Source organism: Malaclemys terrapin, chromosome 5 (assembly GCF_027887155.1).
Source record: "Malaclemys terrapin pileata isolate rMalTer1 chromosome 5, rMalTer1.hap1, whole genome shotgun sequence".
In the NCBI taxonomy this organism is placed as follows: domain Eukaryota; kingdom Metazoa; phylum Chordata; order Testudines; family Emydidae; genus Malaclemys; species Malaclemys terrapin.
The window spans coordinates 83908442-83933300 of NC_071509.1; the positions used below are offsets into that span (position 1 = coordinate 83908442).

General features: G+C 42.5%; 1 protein-coding gene across 7 annotated transcripts in view; it reads left to right on the forward strand.

The window, feature by feature from the left end:
* FBXW7 (F-box and WD repeat domain containing 7) overlaps nucleotides 1-7574 on the forward strand; it is a 296926-nt gene extending 289352 nt beyond the window's left edge. For all 7 annotated transcript variants that reach the window (XM_054029535.1, XM_054029538.1, XM_054029537.1 and 4 more), the window contains 3 exons: nucleotides 580-805; nucleotides 4120-4330; nucleotides 5745-7574. In XM_054029535.1, the coding sequence (XP_053885510.1) occupies nucleotides 580-805; nucleotides 4120-4330; nucleotides 5745-6013 (706 nt within the window). In that variant the 3' untranslated portion in view covers nucleotides 6014-7574. The remainder of the gene's footprint in view (nucleotides 1-579; nucleotides 806-4119; nucleotides 4331-5744) is intronic.
* Nucleotides 7575-24859: the final 17285 nt, after the last annotated feature.

The window sequence follows — 24859 nt, forward strand, 5'->3', positions numbered from 1 at the left end:
ATTACTATTTATGGTTCCAGTTTCAGTAGGTTCAAAACATTTTAAAAACTGATATGTACTATACAAATCAAGTGACATAAATGTTGCATAATGAAGAAAAACCTTCAAAGAGGGTTTTAAAAATAAATAATAAATACTGGGTAAGTGTAGTGCTCATTAAAGCAAGACTATATTACTGGCTTGAGCTAACCATATGTAAAAGTAGGTGGTATGTAATCTGTCACATACAGCTCTCCCAACCCACCTCAGTCTTGCCCTGCAATATCTTGTTATTCAAGTCTGCATCTCTCCTCTTAAATACTGACTGCCAATCACACCAAATAGTTTGGTGTTGTGATGATGAACAGGGTGGGACCTAACATGCTTTAACTTTCAACCTGAATAAAATGTGAAGCCAAGCCAGCTCTTCGGAAACAGGCGGACTAGTACTCAGGCCACCTCGCCTTCCAGAGAAATAAGTTCAGTTTAACTGCTTTATGCACAAAAGGTTGATATATCAGTCTTCCTGCTTTAGCATACATGATACAAATAACATGGAAGTTTATATGCTAAGTGTAGTTTTTGTTTGTGTTTCACCAGAGTTGTCAGTGGGTCTCGAGATGCCACGCTGAGAGTTTGGGACATAGAGACAGGCCAATGTTTACATGTTCTGATGGGACATGTAGCTGCAGTCCGGTGTGTTCAGTATGATGGCAGGAGGGTTGTTAGTGGAGCATATGATTTTATGGTCAAAGTATGGGATCCAGAGACTGAAACCTGTCTACACACACTGCAAGGGCATACTAATAGAGTCTATTCATTACAGGTAAGCAATTTGCATCTAGTGCTCTAGATTCCCTTGGATACACCACCTTTATTGTTAAACTACTAAAATTGTGGATACTTATTAATCTGCAGATGCAGTCCTAGAAAATACGGAGAGATTCAGGTTACCCTCATCCTCCCTCCCTCCCTCCTCTTGCTACATATCTTGTCTTAATTTAGAATGGGAGCCAAATCCTAGTTTGGGTCTCTGAGAGCTACCACTGTATGAATTAATAAGATTTTTTTTTAAATCACCGTTGTTTATTGTACATTATTTTTTCTTTTGCTGTGAATATTCTTGTTTTCAGTGTCCCTGTTTTTCATAGCTTATCAGCAACTGAGGCGCTAAGTCCATACTAAGTTAACCAAAAGTAATGTCCCTTTGATAATCTGAAAGTTCATGTATATAGTAGTCTAGAATTTTAATCTTAGAGAAGGAACATAGTGCTAAGGTATATAGGGTAGCATTAGACTAGTTCAATCTATGCTGCAGTAGCTGGAACATTCATGTGCTTCTTCATGTGGAATATTTTACAGCCATGAAAAAATTACTACCACCCCCAAAAAACTGTAGTGTTCATCTTTAAAATTAAACCAGAGCTTGTCTCTCTTACTCCAAACTAAAGAAGAACTTACTGAGGGTACATCTACACTACAGGGGGGAGTCGATTTAAGATACGCAAATTCAGCTACGTGAATAGCGTAGCTGAATTCGACGTATCGCAGCCAACTTACCCCGTTGTGAGGACGGCGGCAAAATCGACCTCTGCGGCTTTCTGTCAGCGGCGCTTACTACCACCTCCGCTGGTGGAGTAAGAGCGTAGATTCAGGGATCGATTGTCGCGTTCCGACGGGACGCGATAAATCGATCCCCGAGAGGTCGATTTCTACCCGCCGATTCAGGCGGGTAGTATAGACCTAGCCTTAGTAAATAAATGCTGAAAAGACATATAGCCACAAAAAGGAGAGAGCAAGCTGCTTCTGATATTTACAAAAAAACAAGTAACTTTTGGCAGCTTTGTATGATTGAATTTTTTCTTACTCTGATGTTTGAAAGGAGATTTTGTGTGTCCTCTAGAAATTGCATTTATTGAAACATAAGGGGTTAGTTTGCATGTTATCCCTTTCAGTATACAACTGTTGGGTTCCTGACTAGCAATACTTCACGAATTGTTATTAAAAACAAAAACAGTGCTTTATATTTGTGTGTGGACCTAGGATTTTAATGGCTGTTAGTGAAGGGTTCTGATCAGCTCCCCGCTTACCTATGCTAGAGGCCACGTCTACATTTGGAAGGTTTTGCTGGTGTAGCTGTACCAGCCCAGTAAAGTGTATCAGCAAAGCATTCCTAGTGTGGATACTTTTGCCGGCATAGTTTATTCCAGTCACATCTCCACCCCCACTCCAGCAGAAGTGCTGTTTTGCCATAATAACTGACTCTGCACTAGGGGCTTTGCCAGCACAGCTATGTTGGTCACAAATCACATCTCATCACACCCCTCACCAACATAGCGATGCAGTAAAAGTTTGTAGTTGAAGACCTGTTGTGGATCCTCCTCTACCTTTTCACCTACCCTGAAAAAGTCTCTGCAGAGCTGAAACAACTTCCAGAATCTGAGAAGGCATTTAGGGATTTATTTTGTGCTAGGGCTTGCTGGCACCACAGTCATACAGGACAGCAGATGGAGAACTGGGAATGGCATTCTGGCTGGCGAACTGGGGGGTTGGTAGTGTGCCTAACCCTCTACTGTTACAAAGGCCTGAGGCTAATACTTGCTCAAACTTTTTTTTTTAAATTGGTAAATATAATTAAAAACAAGAAATCGCATGTCTGCTAGGCTGGTCTGTAGCACAGGAAGTGTGGTTCAGTAACTGAGAGACTGGAGGATTTCATAAGTCATTTTGAATATACTTGTTTTCTAATAAACACATTCTGTTCCTTAACTTAACATGGGGCCAGAAAGAGAGAGTGACTCTACAGAGGTTAGAGCATTCACCTGTAAATGTGGGAGATCCCTGTTCTAATGACTATTTGTACAAAGTAGAACTGTTTGAGAACCCCATCTCAAACTATCCCAAAGCCCAGTGGTTAGGACACTCTCCTAAGAGTTGAGATATGGACTCAAATCTCTGCTCCAAATCAGGCAGAGGGAGGGATCTACCACATCTTGGCTGAGCGCTGTAACCAGTGGGCTACAGGTTGTAAGAGGGCAGCACTATCACCTCCTGGTTGTGGTGTGTGGTTTTATGATGTTTATGAGAAAGCGTTCATGGCTGAGAATTCCAAGCGGTGATAGATGTCTCCCTCCAACCTAGACTTAAGCCACACCCCTCTCTCTGGTGGCTTCTTGCTGGCTTTTGTTGATCCCATTCTTAGGTACCTAACTTTTCCTGTGCACGGTATTAGAAGCCTGGGTACCTATGTCACAGCTGTAGATTCCAGTAGACCTCAGAGCACCTAGTATAGTTAGCATTGCAATGCTGAGTCTATGTCACGTTTGTGAACCTAGCCCATAGATGATAGTGGACTAGACAGCATATGTAAAATGCTAGTCCTTACAGAAAGAGTCCTCAGAACCACTGATGTATAACGCATTAAATTTTTTTCAAAAAGGTTTAAATTCATATTCTTTCTTAATTGATGATTTAGGTGCAGTATTCACTATCTGATCACCACCACTAGCTCTTGGTTTTAGCTGACAAAGTGCTTGTATTAACTTTTTGCTTTGATACTGTGGATAGATGTTACATAGAGTGAAGTTGTTGATTTGATCAAATGAAATAATTCCACAAATGTTTTTTGGATAAGGAGGTTGACACGGAAGGCAGAAGATCCTTTAAAACTCTTCGCAGTTGCTTGAAATATCAGAAACCACTCAAATATTTTCTGTTCTGTTTGCTTGAATTTTTAGCTATGTATAGTACTATTCAAAGAGAGGGTCAAAGTAAAGTGTCTATCAGTATGTACTTTTCTCCTTAGTCAAGATTAAGATCTGTAGGTGTTGAATGCAGAACTCCATAGGCCTTGTCTACACTAGGAAATTATCCTGATAGCATCAGGTGCGCGTGGTTAATGATAGGGCCATGTTAAACATAAGGCTTTGCACTGAGTTCTAAGTTGTATTTAACATTGTTAGTTAATGTGTTGTACCATAATGTAATTTCCTAGTGTAGGGGATAGTGCAAGGTCATACTGTATACTGTCTTATTTTGTGAAACTCTGAAGTAAATGCAAGTAGCATGCTTAATGTTTTTTTCATATTGTGAATGATAAGAGCTTAATACAATTGCTTGTAATGTTTACCTTTTTTTTAGTTTGATGGCATCCATGTAGTGAGTGGATCTCTCGACACTTCAATCCGAGTTTGGGATGTGGAGACGGGAAACTGCATTCACACATTAACGGGCCACCAGTCATTAACAAGTGGAATGGAACTGAAAGACAATATTCTTGTGTCTGGGAATGCAGATTCAACAGTCAAAATCTGGGATATCAAAACAGGACAGTGTTTACAGACATTGCAAGGTGAGCTTATACTATCCAAATATAAACACATTCATTCAAAATACTAAAAGGCTGGTGCAAAATTAGTGTAGGTCAGTCCTCAATTTACCAATTGCTTCAGTGCTGAGTGCTGTTGAAATAGTAAACTTAATATCAAAGTACTTGTTCATATCTGTTAAATCTGAGCATTTCTACTTCCCATATATTGCTAGAGGACAAAATTAGCTTTGGGGAGATTGTTTCAATTTTAGGTCAAGTCAAGCTGTGTTTTAAATGTACAGTGTTGTTTAATGCACCATTCTGGAAAGGGAAAAGATTCCAACCAGCATTTAAAAATAAAAAATAACCTATATGCAAGGAAAACAACTGCTGATCATTTAATGCTCAAAAGTTGGCCATGGTGACAGCTGTACTATTTTTTGTATTTGTGAAATTATCTTTCTGTGAATAAACCTTTTTATATAATTAAATCTAAAATCATTTGCCTATTATGGAAAGACAGCTGTTCTGATAGAAATTTGCTATCTGTATGTTAGACTAATAAACCACAAAAATATGTAGGAAATGGCATCTCAAATCAGCCAGTCAACTTAGTTATTTAGGTCACTTGGACATTCCAAAGCCTCCAGACTAATTGGGTTGGAAGGCAGTGAACACTGTCTGTTACAATAAATCAAGAAAAATGAATGGAAAACATATCCTCCATTTAAAAACAGGAAAAAGACAGATTTTAGTTTTCATTTTGACTGTCGCTGTGCACATGTATACACATTCACTTATTTTCCTAAGCAAGTCTTTTGTAATATCTTTCCCTGGCTTTTGCCTGCCAGCCCTGGTTCTGGGAGAAAACCCACTTCACTAAAAAGCATCCTGCACTGCTTAATTATTGGACAAAACAAGCTCTGACCTTTTAAAGGACAATTACTATGGGATGGCTTAAGGGAAAAAAGACATGCAAAGAAAAAGAGTTTTGTTATTTGAGTTAATATTTAACTATGACTTCAACTGGAGTTTTGTCTGTGGGGGTTCTGTAACATTCCACCAGAAGGGATTTTAAATTAGATTAACGCTTGAGCAACAGCACCATTTCGTGCAATCAAGGTTTAGCAATGACCTAGGAACCAGACCACCCTTTCTTCCCAAAGGGGTGGGAGTAATAATTACTTATTCTGTGATCACTTCCTTCTACTAGGTAAGTTCATTTTGATGAATCAGATGAGACTACACACTTGCCCCAGTGTTTGTTACAGTAATAACAGACAACTGTGAGGATGGGGATTTTTCAATATCTGTACTAGTCCTTTGAAAACACAGAATGAGGCTTTTGTGTATGTTAAATATTTGATTTACCTTGCATACAAATATATCTAAACATGGTAACCCCTTACACTCCTTTCTAACCACAAGCAAAATTCTTTTGGTTTTACTATTGTAGGTCCTAACAAGCATCAGAGCGCTGTGACCTGTTTACAGTTCAACAAGAACTTTGTAATTACCAGCTCAGATGATGGGACTGTAAAACTTTGGGACTTGAAAACGGGTGAATTTATCCGAAATCTAGTCACATTGGAGAGTGGGGGAAGTGGAGGCGTTGTGTGGCGGATCAGAGCCTCCAACACAAAGCTAGTGTGTGCGGTTGGAAGCCGAAATGGAACTGAGGAAACAAAGCTGCTGGTGTTGGACTTTGATGTGGATATGAAGTGAAGGGCAAAAAAATGAATTTGTCCAAATGTGTAGACGATGTTTCCCTTCCCTCCCCCTGAAAAAAAAAAAAAAAAAAATCATCCCTTGTCCTTGGTGGTGCAGGATGTTGGCTTGGGGCAACAGATCCTAAAGACCTACAGACTATGAAGGAGGAGACTGCGAGATGACAAACTGTAACTGACAAGAGAGGCATTTGCTGTCTCATCACATAAAAAGCTTCACTTTTGACTGGGGCAGCTTTGCAAATATAAGACTTTCTAAATCAAACCAGGTGCAATTATTTCTTTATTTTCCTCTAAGTGCTCATTGAGCAGAGTGGAGGTTAAAAAGTTGTTACAATTCTTGCTAACCTGTTATTTTACCACAGAGATCTAGAAAGTTGCTGCATAACATCCGTTACTGGATGACTTTCAAAGTTGCGAGCATCCGTGGCAACGACAAAATCAAATCCTGGTGTGGAAAAGCTAAAATCTTACTGTGAATTGTTTTTGTACAGTTTTATCAGAGCTTTTTTTTTTTTGCCAGCCATTGCCAATGTCAATCACAGTATTAGCCTCTGTTACTCTATTTACTGTTGCTTTCATCTACACTCTACAATGCATATGTTGCTCTGAGGTGGCAAGTTGTCCTGGGTTCTGAGAGTTCTTGAATGGATTTAACTCTCAATGCTGGTGCTAGAAGTAGGTCTTCAAGTATGGGATTGTTGTCCCACCCCTGTACTGTATTCCCAGTGGCCAAACTTATTTATGCTGCTAAATGAAAGAAAGTAAAGCAAATTATTTCTTGTTTTTTAATTTTTTTTCTGCTGTGACGTTTTAGTCCCAGACTGAATTCCAAATTTGCTCTAGTTTGGTTACAGAAAAAGACTTTTTGCCACTGAAACTTGAGCCAACTGTGCCTCTAAGAGGCTGAGAGTTAAAAAGTTTCAGACAATTAAGAGTGAAGTTTGCCTGCAAGTAAAGAATTGAGTGTGTGTGCAAAGCTTATTTTCTTTTTTCTGGGCAAAAATTAAAACACATTCCTTAGAACAAAGCTATTGCAGCCTGTTCTGTGGGGAAACTTTTTTCTTTGTGAGGGCTGTGGTGAATGGAATGAACATGCATAATAAAACTGACAAATTTTAAAAATATAAATACAAAAATAAAATTGCTGGTCAGTCTTAGTGTTTTACAGTATTGAGAAAAACAACTGTTACAGTTATTGCTGCAAGGAACTGACACAGTGCAAAAACTATTACGTTTTTGTAATAAAGATGTACATGCAAACAAAAAAGAAAAAGTCAAATGGTTTGCCTCATTCTCCAAGAGCCACAACTCAAGCTGAACTGTGAAAGTGGTTTAACACTGTATCCTAGGCGATCTTGTTTTTCCTCCCTTTTTTGTTTTGTTTTATTTATAGTCTGATTGAAAACAATCAGATTCCAGTTGGTTAATTTTAGTTATGTAACAACCTGACATGATGGAGGAAAACAACCTTTAAAGGGATTGTGTCTATGGTTTGATTCACTTAGAAATTTTATTTTCTTATAACTTAAGTGCAATAAAATGTGTTTTTCATGTTAGCATGTCTTTTTCTTCCAATGGTTTGCTACTGTACTAATATGCAACATTGAGGCCAGTATGTGGGCAAAATCTTGATATTACACATTTCATAGTCTGAGATAGGTCAAGTCAAGTTTATCAGTTTACTGAAAAGAGAGGAATGTACAGAAACCAAAATGTCTTCAAGGGCTTCTTATGTAACAAAGTTCTACAAAGAAACTTACTCTCCCCTCCCCCCCCCCCAAGTATATGCAAGAACACTGAGTCAGCATCTCTGTGCATAAGTCACTGTATTGAATTTGTCACTGGGGCTTCGACAAACATGGGAGGTAGCTTCCTATCACTAAGAATATACTACTAGGTTAAGATTTGACACTGGCAGGAGCTTGCCACAAAGTTAATCAGTAAATCAAGAGGAAAATTACATGATTAAGCTTTTTGTGACTATTATAGTTTCTTCTCAGACCATTTTGTTAATTGCATCTGAAATTGAATAAGTCTAATAGGAACGAAATCTAATGTTTTTTATTTATTGATTGAAATTCTACAGAAAAGAATATACAGTATCAAATGAAAAGCAAGAAGCAGTAAAATCCATATCAGAATTTAAAACCACTCAACGTCAGTAACATAGCTTTAAAGTGAACTGTCCAAAATAATATTGAAAGACAGTCCTACATAATCTGCATGGTCCAAAGCAGTTCCATCAACTTACTCAAACAGAAAAGTCAACACAGGTGAGCTAATCAAAATATCAGTTGCACTGGAAGCCTATCAAATGTTATATATTCTTCTAAAACTACGTGTACAAAACTAACACTGAATTTTTTTCAAGTAAGACTGAGTGGTAGAGAGAGATGTGGTACACGTCTTTGTAGACTTTTTACTATCAGTTTAGCTGGTCAACAGTTTATCTTTTTAAAATATTAGTTATATAGAAACTACTAGTTATAAAAGGACCAGAAAATGCATATAGGATCGGTTTCAAGACAAAAACAGAAAATATATTAATATATATCATCTAAGTTTAGTTCTGATCCACCCTCATTCTGAAAGTTAAGATGATAAACAGATCTCAAATGAGCCTTATTCAGTATTGACTGCAGTGAGGCAAGCTATTTGTTTACAAACGGAGGCAAACTATAAATTAAAAAAAAAAAGCAACTGGTATAAGCAAAAACAGTCCAGTGAGTGTTGAAAAGAGTGACCTGTACTGCTTTGCCCACAAGTGACTTTTGTGAAAAAGCCAAGAAATCTATAAGGACGGTGACCTTTCAGCAGTTTGCCCTTGTAATCCTGACTGGTTAGATCAACTAAGTCGTCACTAGAGCAGAACTTTCTTCAGTTGAGTTTAAGGCCACAAAACAGATTCCTTTTAAGATCAAAAGGAACTCTTTGGTACTGATATTGGATGCAAAAGTCCAAGGAAGGTTTAAAAAACAAAGAGGGGTGGGGAGTGAAGTATACAACAACTGATGCTGTGGAAAACCAGGCCTAGTAATCACCTGTGTAAATAAGCAAAAGCTTTGCAGTCATATAACCATTTGTAAAGCCTGCAACTACTAAAATTTTCAATGAGCTAATTTGGTAATTATAAAAGGGTAGTGTAGTTACCAGATTTTAAAGGAAATGAGGCAAGATTACACTATTCCTGAGGCACAAGAATACAAAAAAGAGGCAGAATAGAGCAAAAGGAGTCAAGAGAAGGAAGTGATAGGAAAGGCAGGTTTGAAATTGTTCAAGCTAGCTCATTTGAAACGTGTTGAGCCACCAATATGAATAGGGCTAAACTCTGTTCCGATAGAGCAGAGATGGTCAACCTGTGGCTCCTTGAATAGGCACCAACTCCAGGGCTGGAGCTACAGGTGCCAACTTTTCAATGTGCCAGGGGGTACTCACTGCTCAGACCCTACCCCCTCAGCCTGCTGTGCCCTCGCTCTTGCCCCCCCCCCCCCTGCACACCACAAAACAGCTGATCGGGCGGGATGGGGAAGTGCTGATTAGTGGGGCTGATGACGTATTACTGTGGCTCTTTGGCAATGTACATTGGTAAATTCTGGCTCCTTCTCAGGCTTAGGTTGGCCACCCCTGAGATAGAGTTTAGAAAGTGTTCTAGCCAAGTTCCCTAAATCCCAAATTATATTCTAACCGAGTTAGTTAGCTTAAAGTAGTTTGAAACCATTCAGTAAACTCTGTTTGTAGCCCGGTTTAGGATAAAGTTTGGTTAGTTACAAAGTTAGGAAGAAGGTCAATAATGTGTATTTGTGTAGAGGGAATGAGAAAACCAGCATGTCAGCCTGGAGAAAAAATAGTAAATTTTTTTTTCCATTTTAATTATTCTATAACAGGATTTTATTTTTCTCATTCTTTTTTGTGAACGCAGAGGAGTTTAAATCAGCTCATAGGTGTCTGAACTGGGTACCTACGTTCTGAATTTGGCTAAACGACTAAAATTTAAAACTGAGTACTAAGGCCAAGCTCCTCAAAGGTATTTAGGCATCCAAATACCTTTGAGGATCTGGGCCTTCATATGCATGTAATTTATGTACAACTGAGCACAAGTTCAACATTTCAGCTACATTTCTTCTATACCAATGCCACCATAGTAATAAATATTTTCTCTTAATTACCTTTTTTTTTTTTTACAGTGATATATTTGGCCATAACAGCTTTTGTTTACAGTCTGCTTGTCTTGGAGCAATGTGAGGTCCTTAACCCTTTCACAACTCTCGTCCCTCTGCTCCTGGTGTGCTGCAGCCTATATTCTGTCAAAATGCATTTGCAGATCAGGTGCATTCTACCTGGAAGTTTATATCTGGAATATTTAGCAAATGTCATTTCTTGGATACTTGTGATGGGATTTGTTTTCATTTTGATGAAAATGTTGATGCTTGACTGGTGTAAACACAATAGAACTGTTTTAAACTTCCATCCTGCACATGCAGTTTGGATCAAATGGGTATTCATTCTTCCCATATTGACAGAGAGTAGCAATGAACCTACAGGAGATTTCTGGCACTATTCCTGGAGTCCTTTCCTGTTGCTATGATATTCTTTCCCCCTTTCTATATCTCTTTTCTCTTGTATTTAAAGCTGATAAGCCCATTTTTTAAAAAGGATGAAAGTGGTTTCTGCATTCCACCATTTTAGCCAACAGTGAGCAATTTTGTATCAGCCTTGCCACTCACGCCCAGGGTCTTGACCAGACCAGGTTCTCAAATGCCCATTTACATGAGTGGTGTTGCTGCTGAAGGAACGAGACAGATTTCCTCTGGGTCTGAGTAGCTGTTTCTCATCCACCAAACGCCCCTCCCCCCCCATACTCAATTGCTTATTTCCGTAAATAGTGCCCTCTCAGACATGAAACCCAGGCCCTGGTAAACAAGACTGGCTTTTGCCCAACCAAGCAAAAGTAGCTTCCCCCTTACAGCCTACCTTCCTTTTTTCTCAGAGTAGTGGTTCTAGGGATCGTTTTTGACTGGTAGGACAAAGAGTCCTGCCAATCAAAGAGACAAGGGACCAGATAAATGCCTGCTGCCAATATTTACTCAAGGTCACTGTATGAGCAACTTATCAGTTCAACGATATTGTCCTGTCATCCACCAGTAAACTCCCAAGAGGAGAAAAGTATTCTTCCCTCACCTACATACTGTACTTAACATTTTCAATAGGTCCTGGTGCCCAGAGCTGAGAGGTTTTAGGGGTATATGCTTTATGACCCTTCAGAGATCTACAGGAGACTGCCATTTCAGATCAGAATTTGGACACACCCAATTTGTCAAACATTTTAAGATTGCATGCCCTTGGTCATTGATTCCAGCTAATGAATACAACAAATGTTCTGGCACAGATGGTTTTCCAAGATCCCCATCTATTTATTATGACAAACTAAAGGCCATTAACAATTCAGCATTTCACTCTGGGATCTCACTTCCTGCTCAGTCTGTTAAACAGCAATTCTTCAAAGACAAGGATGTTGTAATTCCAGACATAAATGACCTGAAATGCCCACATCAGAGAAACTGCTCAGTACACTTCTATATAGATTCTTATACAACCCTCATCACTGTAGTATCTGAGTGCCTTCCAATAAGGCATTAAGCCATGTGATCAACATCTGTCATATTTGGTTCACTCTCTCACTCATCCTCTCCAGAGGAGACGTGTGTGTGTGCAGTACGTATAGTGTTTTGGTTTTGTTTTTTAAACACACACTCTGCTATGCCTTTACCTAAGAGAAGGTGGGGTTGAAAATGTGTGCGTTGCCCTTGGAGTAGAAGAGTGTGAGGTTTGTGATTGTCCTTAGTTCCTAGGTGAGTTTGTTCCACGTTTTCTGACTGGTCCCCAAGAAATCTCTGTCTCCTGCACCGACAAGTTTTACCCTTACTGTAGAGCGTTCCATTGGGCCGGAGGAAGAGCTGTTAATCATGGTCTTTGTGCTGGACCGAGGCCATTGTGCATCCTGAGAATAAGGACTGAGACCTTCAACTTTATTCAGAATTCTCTGGGGTAGCCAGTGTAGAGAAAGGATAGACGTGATGTCCTACAGTACAATATATTGCTGAGGCAAAATGCTGCAATGTTCTGTACAATGTTTCATAAGTGTTGAAATCATGCCGAGGAATATCGTATTGCTGTAGTCCAGACAGGAGCTGACATAGGCATGAATAACTGAGACCAGGTAATCATTGACAGGATGGGCCGGCCTCCTAGCCAACCAGAGATGGTAGAAAGTGTTACTTGTGGATGCTGCTAAGGAAGAGTTTAGCATTAGCAAGAAATCCAGTAGCACATACACTTAATCCTGCCTCAGTGCTAGGAGGTGTACTAGATGACTTCTTGAGGTTCTTTCCAGTCTTACATTTCTATGATTCTCTGAACACTCAAACTACGGACTGGAAGGAGACAGCCCCATGTCTGCAAACTCCTCAAAGTGCTTCCCTCTCCCTCTCCCCACCATCATTATCTTTGTCTCGTTCAGCTCCAGGCAGCTGCTCTTCATCCATGAACTGATCTCAACTAAGCACCAGGATATCTTGGTGGTGCTGGTATTGTCATGTGTAACGAAGGCTAGGTAGAACCGTCTCTCATCTGCATATTGCTGGCACTTGAGTCCATGTCATCTCACCACTTCACTAAGTGGCTACATGTAAATGTGGAATAGGACCAAAGGGAGAACTGATCCTTGTGGGACTCCTCAAGTGAACAATTCAGTGGTGGAAAGGCAGTTTCCCATCACTAAAGGCTGTGACTTTCCAAGACCACGTGACTTCTTCAGCAGCCAGTACGACTGACCCCTGTGAGGGCAGTCCCCGGGCCACGCACCGCTACTGGGGCAGTCGTGGGCCACTGTCCCATCCCACCTCCCGAGCACCAGCAGTGGTCCCGGGCTGTGCGCTGCCGCCACCCCTCTCTCCCCCATCCCCCCCGAGCACCAGTGATGGTCCTAGGCGGCACGCCACCCTCCTCCTACAGCACCAGCTGCTGTCCAGGACTGCCCCCTACTCCAGAACACCCCACTCCTGAGTACCTAAGATTTAGTCAGGGGTATATAGTACAAGTCATGGACAGGTCACAAGCAGTGAATTTTTGTTTACTGTCCATGACCTGTCCATGATGTTTTACTAAAAATACCCGTGGCTAAATGTAGCCTTACCCGTCACTACTCACTGGCTGCATCCCTCCAAGAAGAACAAACAATTTTAGTGCATTCCACTGGACCCCTGCTACTTCTTTCAGGGGACACAGCAATATCTTTTGATCAAGAATGTCAAATGCTGCAGAGAGGTCCAGTAAGAGACCATCCATTAGTATTAGTAAGGGTTGTCTCATGTCCTGGCCTGGATCTAGACTGGGATATTAGCTTCAATTAAATGAGCTTGTAGTTGGCCAACAGGAATGGGAGGTTGACCCTGGGAGGTAGTTGGCTAGAACTCACATATCCAGGGTGAGTTTCTCTAGTGCTGGTTGGACTACATCATGTTTGAAAGAGGAAGGGCAGATTTGTTGTCTATGTCAGTAGTGACTGGAACTAGTTGCTCATAACTCTCATTCATCAGCCAGTAAGGGTTGGGTTGGAGTCCTTTAGGTTGTCCAGAACTTCCCAATGAGTGAATACAGGTGTGCTATTGGTTGACTGGTGTATGGGAAATGGATCCATGCTGTTTAATAAGCCTTCCAACATGTTTGTGATCTTTTGAGTGAAGTAGGATGATAGTTCTTTGCTGGTACTCTATTCCAATGTAGGCACTCAGGGTTGATGAAGTAGTTTGCCATCCTGGATATGTCCTTCTCATTGGATTTGGCAGCTTCAACTGAAGCTCATAGGAAGCTTCTGTTGGCCTGTATACAGCCTCAGCATATACTTGGAGCATTTTTTTGTTTCAAGCCTTCATTCTCCATCACTGGTGCTTGAGTTTCTGACCCCTCTCCAATCTGGCACAGAGTATTAGAAAATTAAGGAGATCAGTCCAAACAAATTGTCTATTCTAATTCAGCATGTCCCTATTACAATACAGTGATATTTTACATTCAGATGCCATTTTTTGTCCCAAAGCAATTTTCAGTTTATATAAATGCAGCCCCCTTGAACTGCTGCAGCAGCCTCTACGATGGAGAGCTGCAGCCATCTGGCACAGGATGCAACAAAATAGTGGAATGAGAGAAAATACTGTTATGCTATTAGAAAAATGATCAGAGGTTCTAATGTCCACACAGAGCAGACGCAGCTTGTTCTTGAAAATCCACAACTGCATAGAAGATGCTTTTTTCTGAAGGATGAAAGTGCTACCTGCAGTTGAACTTGGGGTGCCAGGGAGACTAATTTCTAACCTGTTATTTAAACTACTACGTGAGTCCCTACTCTAACAGAGCCCAAAGTTCCCTTACTGCTGTGTCCCCCTTCCATCTCACATTCTTTTTAACTTTGCTTTTCTTTTCAGAAAATGCTTCTCCCATATATCCCTTCTCACCAAAGCTTCCCTTTCTCCCAGGCTCTGTGCAAGGCAGTAGGGAACACAAAGGGATATTTGCTCTCCCTCTGTAATGTTGACCTGTGCTTCTCCAAGATTCAGGAGACGACTAATAATAATTACGGTGCCTTATATTTTCAAAGCTCCAACACAAACAAATGAATCCCCACAGCTTCCCTGTGAGGAAGGTAAATGAATGCAATTATCAACATTTTAACAGAGAGATGAAGTACCTTATCCAAGGCCACACAGCAGGTCAGCAGCAGCACTGGGATAACAATGCAGACTTAACCTAGTCAATTACAATGTCCCAAGCAAGTAATCTAACCTCTCAGTCGATTTTCTTATGCTGCACTCTCCATTTTGGCTCCTTCTGTCTGAGGCCAAGAACCCAGGACAGAGAGAGGAGTTGGTCAGTCACTCCTTTATCACAGCTTTTTCCAAGATGACATCCATTGTCACTTTTGTAAACTACATATGTAGGGAGGCACCCTGCTGGATGTTGTTGCGGAAGTAACTTGCCTTTTCTCCCTGTCCAAGTTTCCTCCCCAAAGCTGACCTAGTGGCCACTCTCTCTCTCAAATCTATGATCTAACAGCTAGGTCACACGTCTATTGTGAAGTGAGTTGTATCATCCATCCTCCTCCTCAAGTCAATAAATGAGTATCAGTGAATCAAGTGCTAGCTCTGCATTAAACTAGGAGGCCAGAAGGCAGGTATGCTAGCGAGAGTTTAAGTATGTATTATTATTCCCCACTTACAGATAAGAAATACAGGTAAAGTGAGTCACCTGGAAGGCACCTCGATATAACAGTCAAAGAAAATGGGTTCTAATCATAAACACTGACTTGCCATGTGGTCTCTCTGAACCTCTGTTTCCTGTCCTGCAAAACAGAGATACTGATGTTTACCTAAATCAGAGGGCTGCTGGGAGGCCTACGGAAAAGTTTACAAAGTGCTATATAAATGAAAAGTACTAATGCCAAATGGAGGCAGAAAGAGCAATAGAATTCAATCCTGTTTTCATTCCTCTTAACCATCTAGCAAAGGAGTAGGCAAACTATGGCCCAGATCCTGCCCTCGCCTGCAGGCACCGCCCCCTACAGCTCCCATTGGCCAGAAATGGGGAACCGCGGCCAATGGGAGCTTCGGGGGAGGTACCCACAGCCAAGGGCAGTGCGCGGAGCCCTCTGCCCCCGCTGCCACGGGAATGTGGTGCCAGCCGCTTTTGGGAGTGGCACGGGGCCAGGGCTGGCGGGGAGCCTGCCTTAGCCTCGCTGCGCACCGCTGCCACCCCAGAGCCGCTCAAGGTAAGTGGCACCAGGCCAGAGCCCACACCCCAAACCCCTTCCCTGAGCCCGCTCCCACACCCCACACCCCAACCCTCTGCCCCAGCCCTACATTCATGGCTCCGCATACAATTTCCCCACCCAGATGAGGTCCTCGGGCCAAAAAGTTTGCTCACCCCAATCTAGCATCTCTGACTGGCACAGCTATCCCATCCACTACATTATTCTGAACTTCCTGAAAGGTCCTTGCAATCTGAAAAAGCCTGCAATGTTCAAAACAGCTGTAGCCTTAGGAAAGAAACCTAACAAAATCCTCTGATGTATGGGTGAAAAATCTTGTAATGATCATGAATTACCGAGGAAGGAAAAATTAAATGCACAAAGACAAAACGGGGAATAGCTGGCTAGGTAGCAGTACAGAGGGAAAGGACTGGAAATTATGAATCAACAGTGTGATGCTGTTGCAAAAAAGACAAATGTAATTCTGGGGTGTATTAATCGGAGTGTCGTATGTAAAACATGGGAAGTAATTGTTATGCTCTATTTGGCACTGGTGAGGCCTCAGCTGGAGTAGTGTGTCCCGTTTTGGGCACCACACTTTAAGAAATTAATAAATTGCAGAGTCCATGGAGAAATAAGAGGTTTGATTAGAACCTGACCTATGAGAAAGGAGGTAGAAAGAAGTGGCCATGTTTAGTTTACAAAGGAAAATTCGGGAGGCGGGAGGGACTGTCTTCAAATATATAAAAGGTTATAAGGACAAGTGGTTAATTGTTATCCATGTCCAAGGACAAGATGTCATGGGTTCAGTTTGCAGCAAGTGAGATTAAGTTTAGCTATTAAGAACACCGAACTATAAGGATAGTTAAGCAGTGGAACAGGTTATCTAGGGAGGCTGTAGATTCCCTGGCCTTGGAGGTTTTTAAGAACAAGGTTAGACAAACACCAGTCAGAGATGATCTCAGTAAATTTAACCCTGTCTCAGCATAAGGGCATGGACTACATGACCTCTTGAAATCCCTTCCAGTTCTACATTTTATGACTGCCATATTAGTGAATCAGTTTCTTCCAAACTTGCTTTGCTCCTTAGATCTTGGGAAGATTTACTGTATAAAGTTAGTCAAGTCTGAGTTATGCATGCACAAAATTTTTGACTGCAATACAGGTGAGGTCACACGTTTTGTACCTATGCAGAACTCAAAAATGAATTTTGTTCAAAGTTTCCAAATTGATTCACCTGTGGGCTGAGGCCACGTTTAGAAAATTTTATCCCAATAGAAATTAGTTTGAGAGCAGTATGTGCAAGTAAGAAAGAGAGGTTATGATGTAACTTATACTTCAGACTTAACAATAGTAGTCAATACTGCTCCCAGTATTGCTAATATGCAGTGCAGCTGGGACACTGTGACTTGTCAGTGTGTATTAGGAATAACATATAAAACATATCTAAAACAATCTAGTAGACATTTCTTACTAATTCTTAATATGGAGTGACAGCACATGTAGTAACAGCTCCAGAGCTAATGTATGCTGTGAATGCATATTAAGCATATTACCCTTCAGCCAGATATATTTTAACTGCTCTGTTGACAATGTATATGCAATCCAAAAGAGCTTTGGAACAGCAAGCACAACTATGAAATTTTTCTTGTAATACTATTAAAATAACGTAACTGAATTCAAAATGACAAATTAACATTGAATGACACAAACTGACAAAAGCAAAAAAATTGTGAATTAGATCTGACACACTAGTCCCAGCAAGATAAAAACAGTGAAAATACAAAACCATGCACTTTAGCACTCATGTTTCTTGTTCATCACATTCCTAATTCTATCTTCATGGTATTTTTAATTATAGTTGGCCTCATGATTATGATTAAACCTGTTTTCCATAGATGTATGCATGTGTGTCCAGTACTAACTTGATTTATGCTGTACACATGTAGTATGTGTATATATTTATACAGCAAGAAAAATGAAAAGAATTTGCTTAACATTTGTTCTTGTTGTTGCTTCTGCAATGGCTAACTGTGCTTGTGTGCATGTGAAGGTTTACAACAGTGGCACTGCAAAGCTCTTTTACCTCCCTGCGCCTTGAACAGAAAGACAACAAATCAGTGCTGCTGCTTATCCTTGCTAAGCTGAAGAATCATTACATTGGTGAAAATAAATTAGAATTCAATCAAATGGAGATTCAAAGTCCAAGCAGCATGACATGACTAGCATTACTGGTTGTTTGTATCTTTAATGCCTGAGGTGTAGAATCTTTCCCCACTGACAGGACAATGGGTATTTAAGTCTGGCTAATGGATGCCACCATATGGGGAGAGAGGAGTTTCTTTAATTTTTAACTCTCCAAACAAGTTATCTTCTTTAATTAAATACCTGAACCCCTTTATGTACAGTAACTCAGCTTACATTTTCTTCATCACGAAGAAAAAAAAATTAGTATGTTTGGCTGTGACTAGTATTGGCAGAAATGCCACAAATCCCTTTTTACTAAACTCCCCAGTTCTGGATCAGAGAGAAAGAAACATCACCTACTTAACAGACCTACCATAAAAGCTTGCCTCCCCCTAATTGTTCTCTAGTCAGAAGAAAACGATCTGTAAAATTAAATTCTATATAGGCTACCTTAACCTCAAGATACCATATACTATTGTAGCAATGCATAGAATATATGCATTGATTCTGCCAAGAGACAATACTATATACAGGATAGTGGGACTATCACCTGTTCTCCCACCCCTCCACCAAACCTTTAGTTTTATGACCAGTATGAAGAAATAATCTAGGTAATCAAACGTAATGCAGTTTCAAGGAATGATTCCTCACTCTGGAAGATGAAGTTCATCTTGGCATATACATTTTGGGGTTCCCAGAGATTGGGAATGGAGGTATAGAAATGACCAGCTATGAACTTTAAGGTTTTTGTGACTAGTGAAAATGACAGTTTGTAGCTTGTTTTTCTTACCAAATGAAAAAAAATCTATACTTTTAGCACAGCCCAGGTCTCTTGCCAGAACATGGCTTTTAATTTTACGGAAAGTGTATAGTCACTCTTTTAAAGTGATTCACGTGTTTCTAGGAGCCACTCCACTTTAGAAGTTTGTTATAGAATGTAGAGTGGCTTTTGAGATTAGTGTTTAGTAGTAAGAGCATTTGTCTGCCTAAGTACTCAATCTCACAGGCCCTTGGATATTTTAGCATCTGATGTGCACTAAACAGTGAGCAACTGAGAGTTCAAGCAAGTGATATGGAGGAAAGGATAATTAGTCTATAGGAGCCCATCCAGTTATGGTTACATTGCACTAAGGTTAAAGACCAGATTCCTCCTTAGCATTCAAATCTGATACTAAAGGAATTTACAGAGCTTTATCCAAGCTGCTAATTCTCAATTTTACTGCAAATAATTTACAATCAAATGAAGTAAAAGCTAAAAGTGTAGAGTACATTAAAGATTTAATTTTCCTGTTGGGTTTCCCTCCATTTTATCTTTCAGTGAAGACCAATTTTAAAAAATGGGCTATTCTGCCAGTAAATAAACTATTTTTTAATGCACAGAAACCAAATTGCTAATACAAGCATCCTTTGCAGAAGCTGATCCTGTATCACCATTCTTTAACAAAACAGACTTGGAGACAGGCACTGCTTATGGTACTGAAAATTCAACCTCAGCACAAGTTATAGATAATGCTTCTTCTGACACAGTATCCTGGGAGCCTGATATTCCATACATCACAAAAGTAGCATTCTGGGCAACGTGTACAGAATTACAAACATCAAAGAAATAGGATTCTGCCCAAATGCACTGTAGCATGTAACTTACAAATGTAGGAGCTATTTTGTCAATAATGAAATTCAAACTGTTATTAAACCCTTTATCAGTAGGGCTGGACAGAAATCATAGGGTTCAACTGGCATCATGGTAAAACCTCTGGCAGACGCCAGAGCCTTGTCTACACTAGGGCTGGCACTGATGCAGCTGAACTGATGTTAGCATCAATGGACAGGCCCTTAGTGGAAACCTGGAAGCACTGGTAGAAGAATGATGCCTGGGCCAGCATAGCTCAGGAGAAGCTCTCAGTTCAGGGATCACTTGTGGTGAGAGAAGGAGAACCTGCTGAGGCGACCTGCCAGCATGTTCCAGATGCCAGGGAGGTGCAAGGCTTCCAGGTGGATTGCATGCTGAATGAAGAAGTCCCATAGATGGAGGGTTTCTTGACACAAAGCCAACGAACAAGCTCCCCCTGCCTGTTGACACAGAACATGGAAGCTGTGTTATCCTTCAACATCTGCACCACCCGACCATCAGCTGGGGAAGGAAGACTCCGCAAGCCAGGCGGATGGCTCCGAGTTCTCTGACATTTATATGTAACGCAAGCTCCTCCCGAGACCATAATCCCTGAGTCCGCAGTGTGACAAGATGTGCTCCCCAACCAAGGTCGGACGCATCTAAAAATCAGGGAGACCGTTAGTCAAGGGCTCACAAATGGCACACCTTCCATTACCAGAGTTGGATCGGACCACCACTGCAGGAAGGTATGTACCCGTGTTGGGACCATGACAATCTTGTCCAGGTGATGTCTGGCTGGGGAGTAGACTGACGCCAGCCACATCTGGAGGGGACACAGCCTGAGTCTTGCATGACGGACAATGTCTGAACAAGCTGCCATGTGCCCCAATAGTCTGAGGCAGTCCCGGGCAGTGGTGAGCGGATGGGCCATGATCCTGGCCATCAAGTCTGCCATTGCCCTGAACCTGGTCTCCATCAGGAATGCTATGGCTTGGATAAAGTTGAGTACCACCCCAACAAATTCTATCCTTTGAACTGCGATTAATGTTGATTTTTGTTAGTTTATCAACAGGCCTAAAACTTGGCAACTTCTCGACACTGCGCTGGACCTGGGACCTGGAGCAGCACTCAATAAGCCAGTCGTCGAGGTACAGGTAGATCTGGATACCTTGATATCTGAGGTAGGCCACTACCACCAACATGCACTTCATGAATACCCTTGCTGCCGTTGCTAGCCCAAAGGGGAGCACCGCAAATTGGTAGTGAGCAGTGACTACTACAAAACGTAGGAACGATATAGGTCCCTGAAATATCGATATGTGAAAATAGGCATCCTTCGGGTCTCCCAGATCCAGGGAAGGAATGATGGAGGCCAGGGAAACCATGCAAAACTTCAACTTTTTGAGATACTTGTTGAGGCCCCTCACATCGAGGATGGGGCGTAGACCCCCTTTTGGTATCAAAAAATATTGGGAGTAAAACCCTTTTCCCCTTAAATGCAGAGGAACTTCCTCTACCGCTCCCACCTGCAGAAGGCCCTGCACCTCCTGAGCGAGTAGATGCTTGTGAGAAGGGTCCCTGAAGAGGAACGGGGAGGAAGTGGGGAAGAGTGGATAGAAATAAACTGGAGGATATACCTCCCTGCTACTGTGCTGAGGACCCACCAGTCAGATGTTATAGAGGCCCAGGCAGGGAGGAAGGGAGAAGAACAAGGATGCTGGATCCAGGAAACAGGCTGGAAGGTCGCCCTCAAGCGCACCCTCAAAACGCCTGCTTATTACCCGGTTGGGTGCAGGTAGAACTTAAGCGAGTTGAGGAGGCTGGCTGATGGCCTTGCCAGCACTTGTAGCCCCTGATCTTTTTACGGAAGGGCTCTGAAAGGGAAGGACCCCTGAACCTGTGGGATTGTTGAGGCTTGAATCGCTTCTTTGCAGGTGCCGGGGTGTACAGGCCCACCAAGCACAAGGTGGCCCTAGAGTCTTTTAGGCAGTGAAACTTGCTGTCTGCCTGTTCTGTGAACAGTACCAAACCATCGAAGGGGAGGTCTTTGATGGATTGCTGAACCTCTGCTGATAAGCCCGACAGCTGCAACCAGGATGCCCACCTCATTGAAATGGCCAAAGCCATAGACTGGGCTGCGGAATCCCCCACATCTGAGGCCGCTTGGAGGGCTGCCCTGGCTAACGCTCTACCCTCCTCCAGAACAGCAAAAAATTCCTTCCTGGGCTCCTCAGGCAATGACTCTGCAGACTTGGCCATGGCCTGCCAGATGTTAAAATCATAGTGGCCAAGTAGGGCCTGATGGTTGGCCACTCTTAGCTGGAGGCTGGCCGTAGAATAAATCTTTCTATCAAAAAGATCGAGCCTCTTCGCCTCCTTATTCTTAGGGGTCGCACTCATTGGCTGCTGACACCACCAGTGAGCTTGGGGCGGGGTGTGTGTACAGGTATTCAAATCCCTTAGCGGGGACATAGTATTTCCGCTCCGCCCATTTAGAGATGGGGGACAGGGAGGAGGGGGTTTGCCAAAGGGCTTTGATCAATTTTACAACTCCCTCATGTACTGGTAATGCCACCTTCGAGGGAGCTGCTGCACTCAGCACATCCAACAGGGATTCTGAGGGCCCCACCAGCTCCTTGGCTTCACCCCAAGGTTCGCTGCCACTCTCTTCAAAAGCTCCTGGTGGGTCCTTGCATCATCCCACTATCATGTTGTCAGGCAAAGATGATGATGAGGCAGGTATAGGTGGGCCTGGTAACTCCGTTGCCTCTGCCAGGGGAGCCTCTGTTGGAGCTGGCTGTCCCTGGGGAGCTTTCTCTGACTCTCTCCGAGTCAGGGGCCGGGCAGGAGACTGTGGCCAATGCCTCTGCAACGGTTGGGGAAATGCCCAGGGATTCCACAGGTGCCAGAGGATTGGGCATTGTCCCTTTGGGTCATGCAGGCCCAGAAGGAAATGCCAATGCCCCCAGTCTTCCTCCTCGCTTTTAGAGCCTGAGGAGGGGGAGGCTTGTCTGGGGGGGGGGGGGGGGGGGGGACACCAGGACGGGACTGATGTCGCCTGTCTACCCCGCTCTCTCCTCGGACCTCCTCTGGGAGCTGTACCGGGATGATGTCTCTCAGTGCCACGACTCCACTGACTGGTGACAGTGCCCCGGCGATTAACACCAGGCGTTGGTGGGCCTGTTCAGTGAGCGCTGGCGGGCACCCCCTGTGCTGGGGAGCGGTGCTGCACTGATGGAGACCGCTGGAAGAGTCCCAGGGCGGGTTTTCCCCTTGAATGGGGCACCTCAATAGCGGTCATGGGTGGCACTGGAAGGGACAATATGTCATTAGTGGCCTGAAAGGCCTCTGGCATGGATGGTACCGCCAGGTGCCAAGTGCCTCTGCCGCTTTCCAGGGTGGCAGGCAGATCTCGAAGGGGGCTTGACAGCTCAGTAGGTGATGAAGCCTGGTCACCATCCGGAGAGAAAAAGCTGTCCCTCGTGGGTCTTTGCTCTCCTCCAGCTCTCTCCTTCCCTTTACGGGATGCAGGAGAACACCCTCTCCTAGCCTTTCTTTCCTTTTTAGCCAGTACAGGGTATGGGGACCGGCGCCAGTCCCAGGTCGGTGCCAGCAGTGCACTCCACACTGAGGTGTGATGCTCAGAGCAGAGTGCAATCTAGTCGGCTCCGAGGCAAATTATAAAGACTGGGAGTCACTACAATACTCCTCGTTTTTTTTAAAAAAGGTGAGAGGCTGGATCAGGAAATGCCCAGTGACTGTAGAATACGCTATTTCCAAAAGGTTGGGAAAAGGAAAATCTTCCCTCCTTGGTTCCAGCCCAAGTAAATGCAGCAGAAAAATAAATTCTTCTTAGCAGTGTATGAAACACAAACTGCAGTGAGCACTTCTCCGTATGAGAACTATTAGATTGGCCAGAGAGGTAATGACAGGCCTAGCAGCAGAATTTTACAAAGGAACAAATACTATAGAATCATTTGTTTCTGACCATGAAAATGGGGGCCATTCTTGCTGTGCTGAGTAAAAGTAGGAAGAATTTAATTCAGATAACTTAAGCAAGCCTGCATCAGTGGCCAAAACTCAATTCATCAGTCCAGAAGAAATGTAGAACACCTCACCACTTGTCAGGGAAAGTCAGATTCACTAAGAAGTGGGTCTTATAACAACTTCATAAATGATCTGGTGAAAGGTAGTAAACCACACAAACAGAATACAGAGGCAAAACTGACTAGGGAAGAGTTGTGCATACCAGTCAAAAAGGTAAAATGCTAAAAAGGGACCTAGAAAGTAAACGGGCTGAAACAACAAAGAAAGATTCAACATGGAAAGATGTAAGCAAATGCACCTGGGAGAAAAATAATTAAATGCACAGGGCTGCTTCTCTACTACCCTGTACCTTGGTTGTTTATACCTATGCAAAGTGAACAAAATGAATGTTAAATGCAAATCAGAATGGTTGCACTTTACACAAATGTAAAGGACTATACAAGGTGCAAGATACTGGAAAATCAGGTTTGTATACTTAATGAGAGGGAGAAACCTATGAAGCAGAAACTTAGACCCTGATTTTTAGCTGTAGCAAAGGAAGGCTCTGCACAAATCAGACAGGGAGATAAAACTGTGACTTTTAAACACTTTTGCGCTCCCCAACCCTGGAGCAACTCTGCACTGGACCAGCCTCCAGGACAAGTCAGAACAGTTTGAAGGGTGCTAACTGCCAACAGCCCTGGGGGTTCATTAGAGCAGCCAAGGGTCAGTGGGGATTCCTGAGGTGTTAAGCTGAGCTAGCTACACCCTTGCTTTTAAAGGCACCGGAGCCAATATAAGAGGTCTACACCACACAAGAATCCCTTTACGCTCGAGTGTTCTATTACTGGCTAAACTGGTTCTGGGGTAGTTTTGCACCAGCGGAGCAGCATAAGGCGGTCTGACTTCAGGGCAGACACTGGCCCTTAGCAGTGATAGTGGAAAGCAAATTAGATAAAAGTTTTCAAAGTAATAAGATAAAGTGCCCAATGTGGATATGAGCTGCATAAGCAGAAGTCTGTGCAAAAGGTGCATGCATACCATGGCAAATGCAAAGCAGGAGATAATGAGACTTTGATATGACCATACCTGCATTAAGTGTTCAGTCCTGAGCATCACAGTATAAAACAAATTAGAGGAATTCAGAGAAGAACAGCAAAAATATGAGGGCTGGAGGGACTGACTCCACAGACAGACTGAGCTTGTATATACGGTGTCTT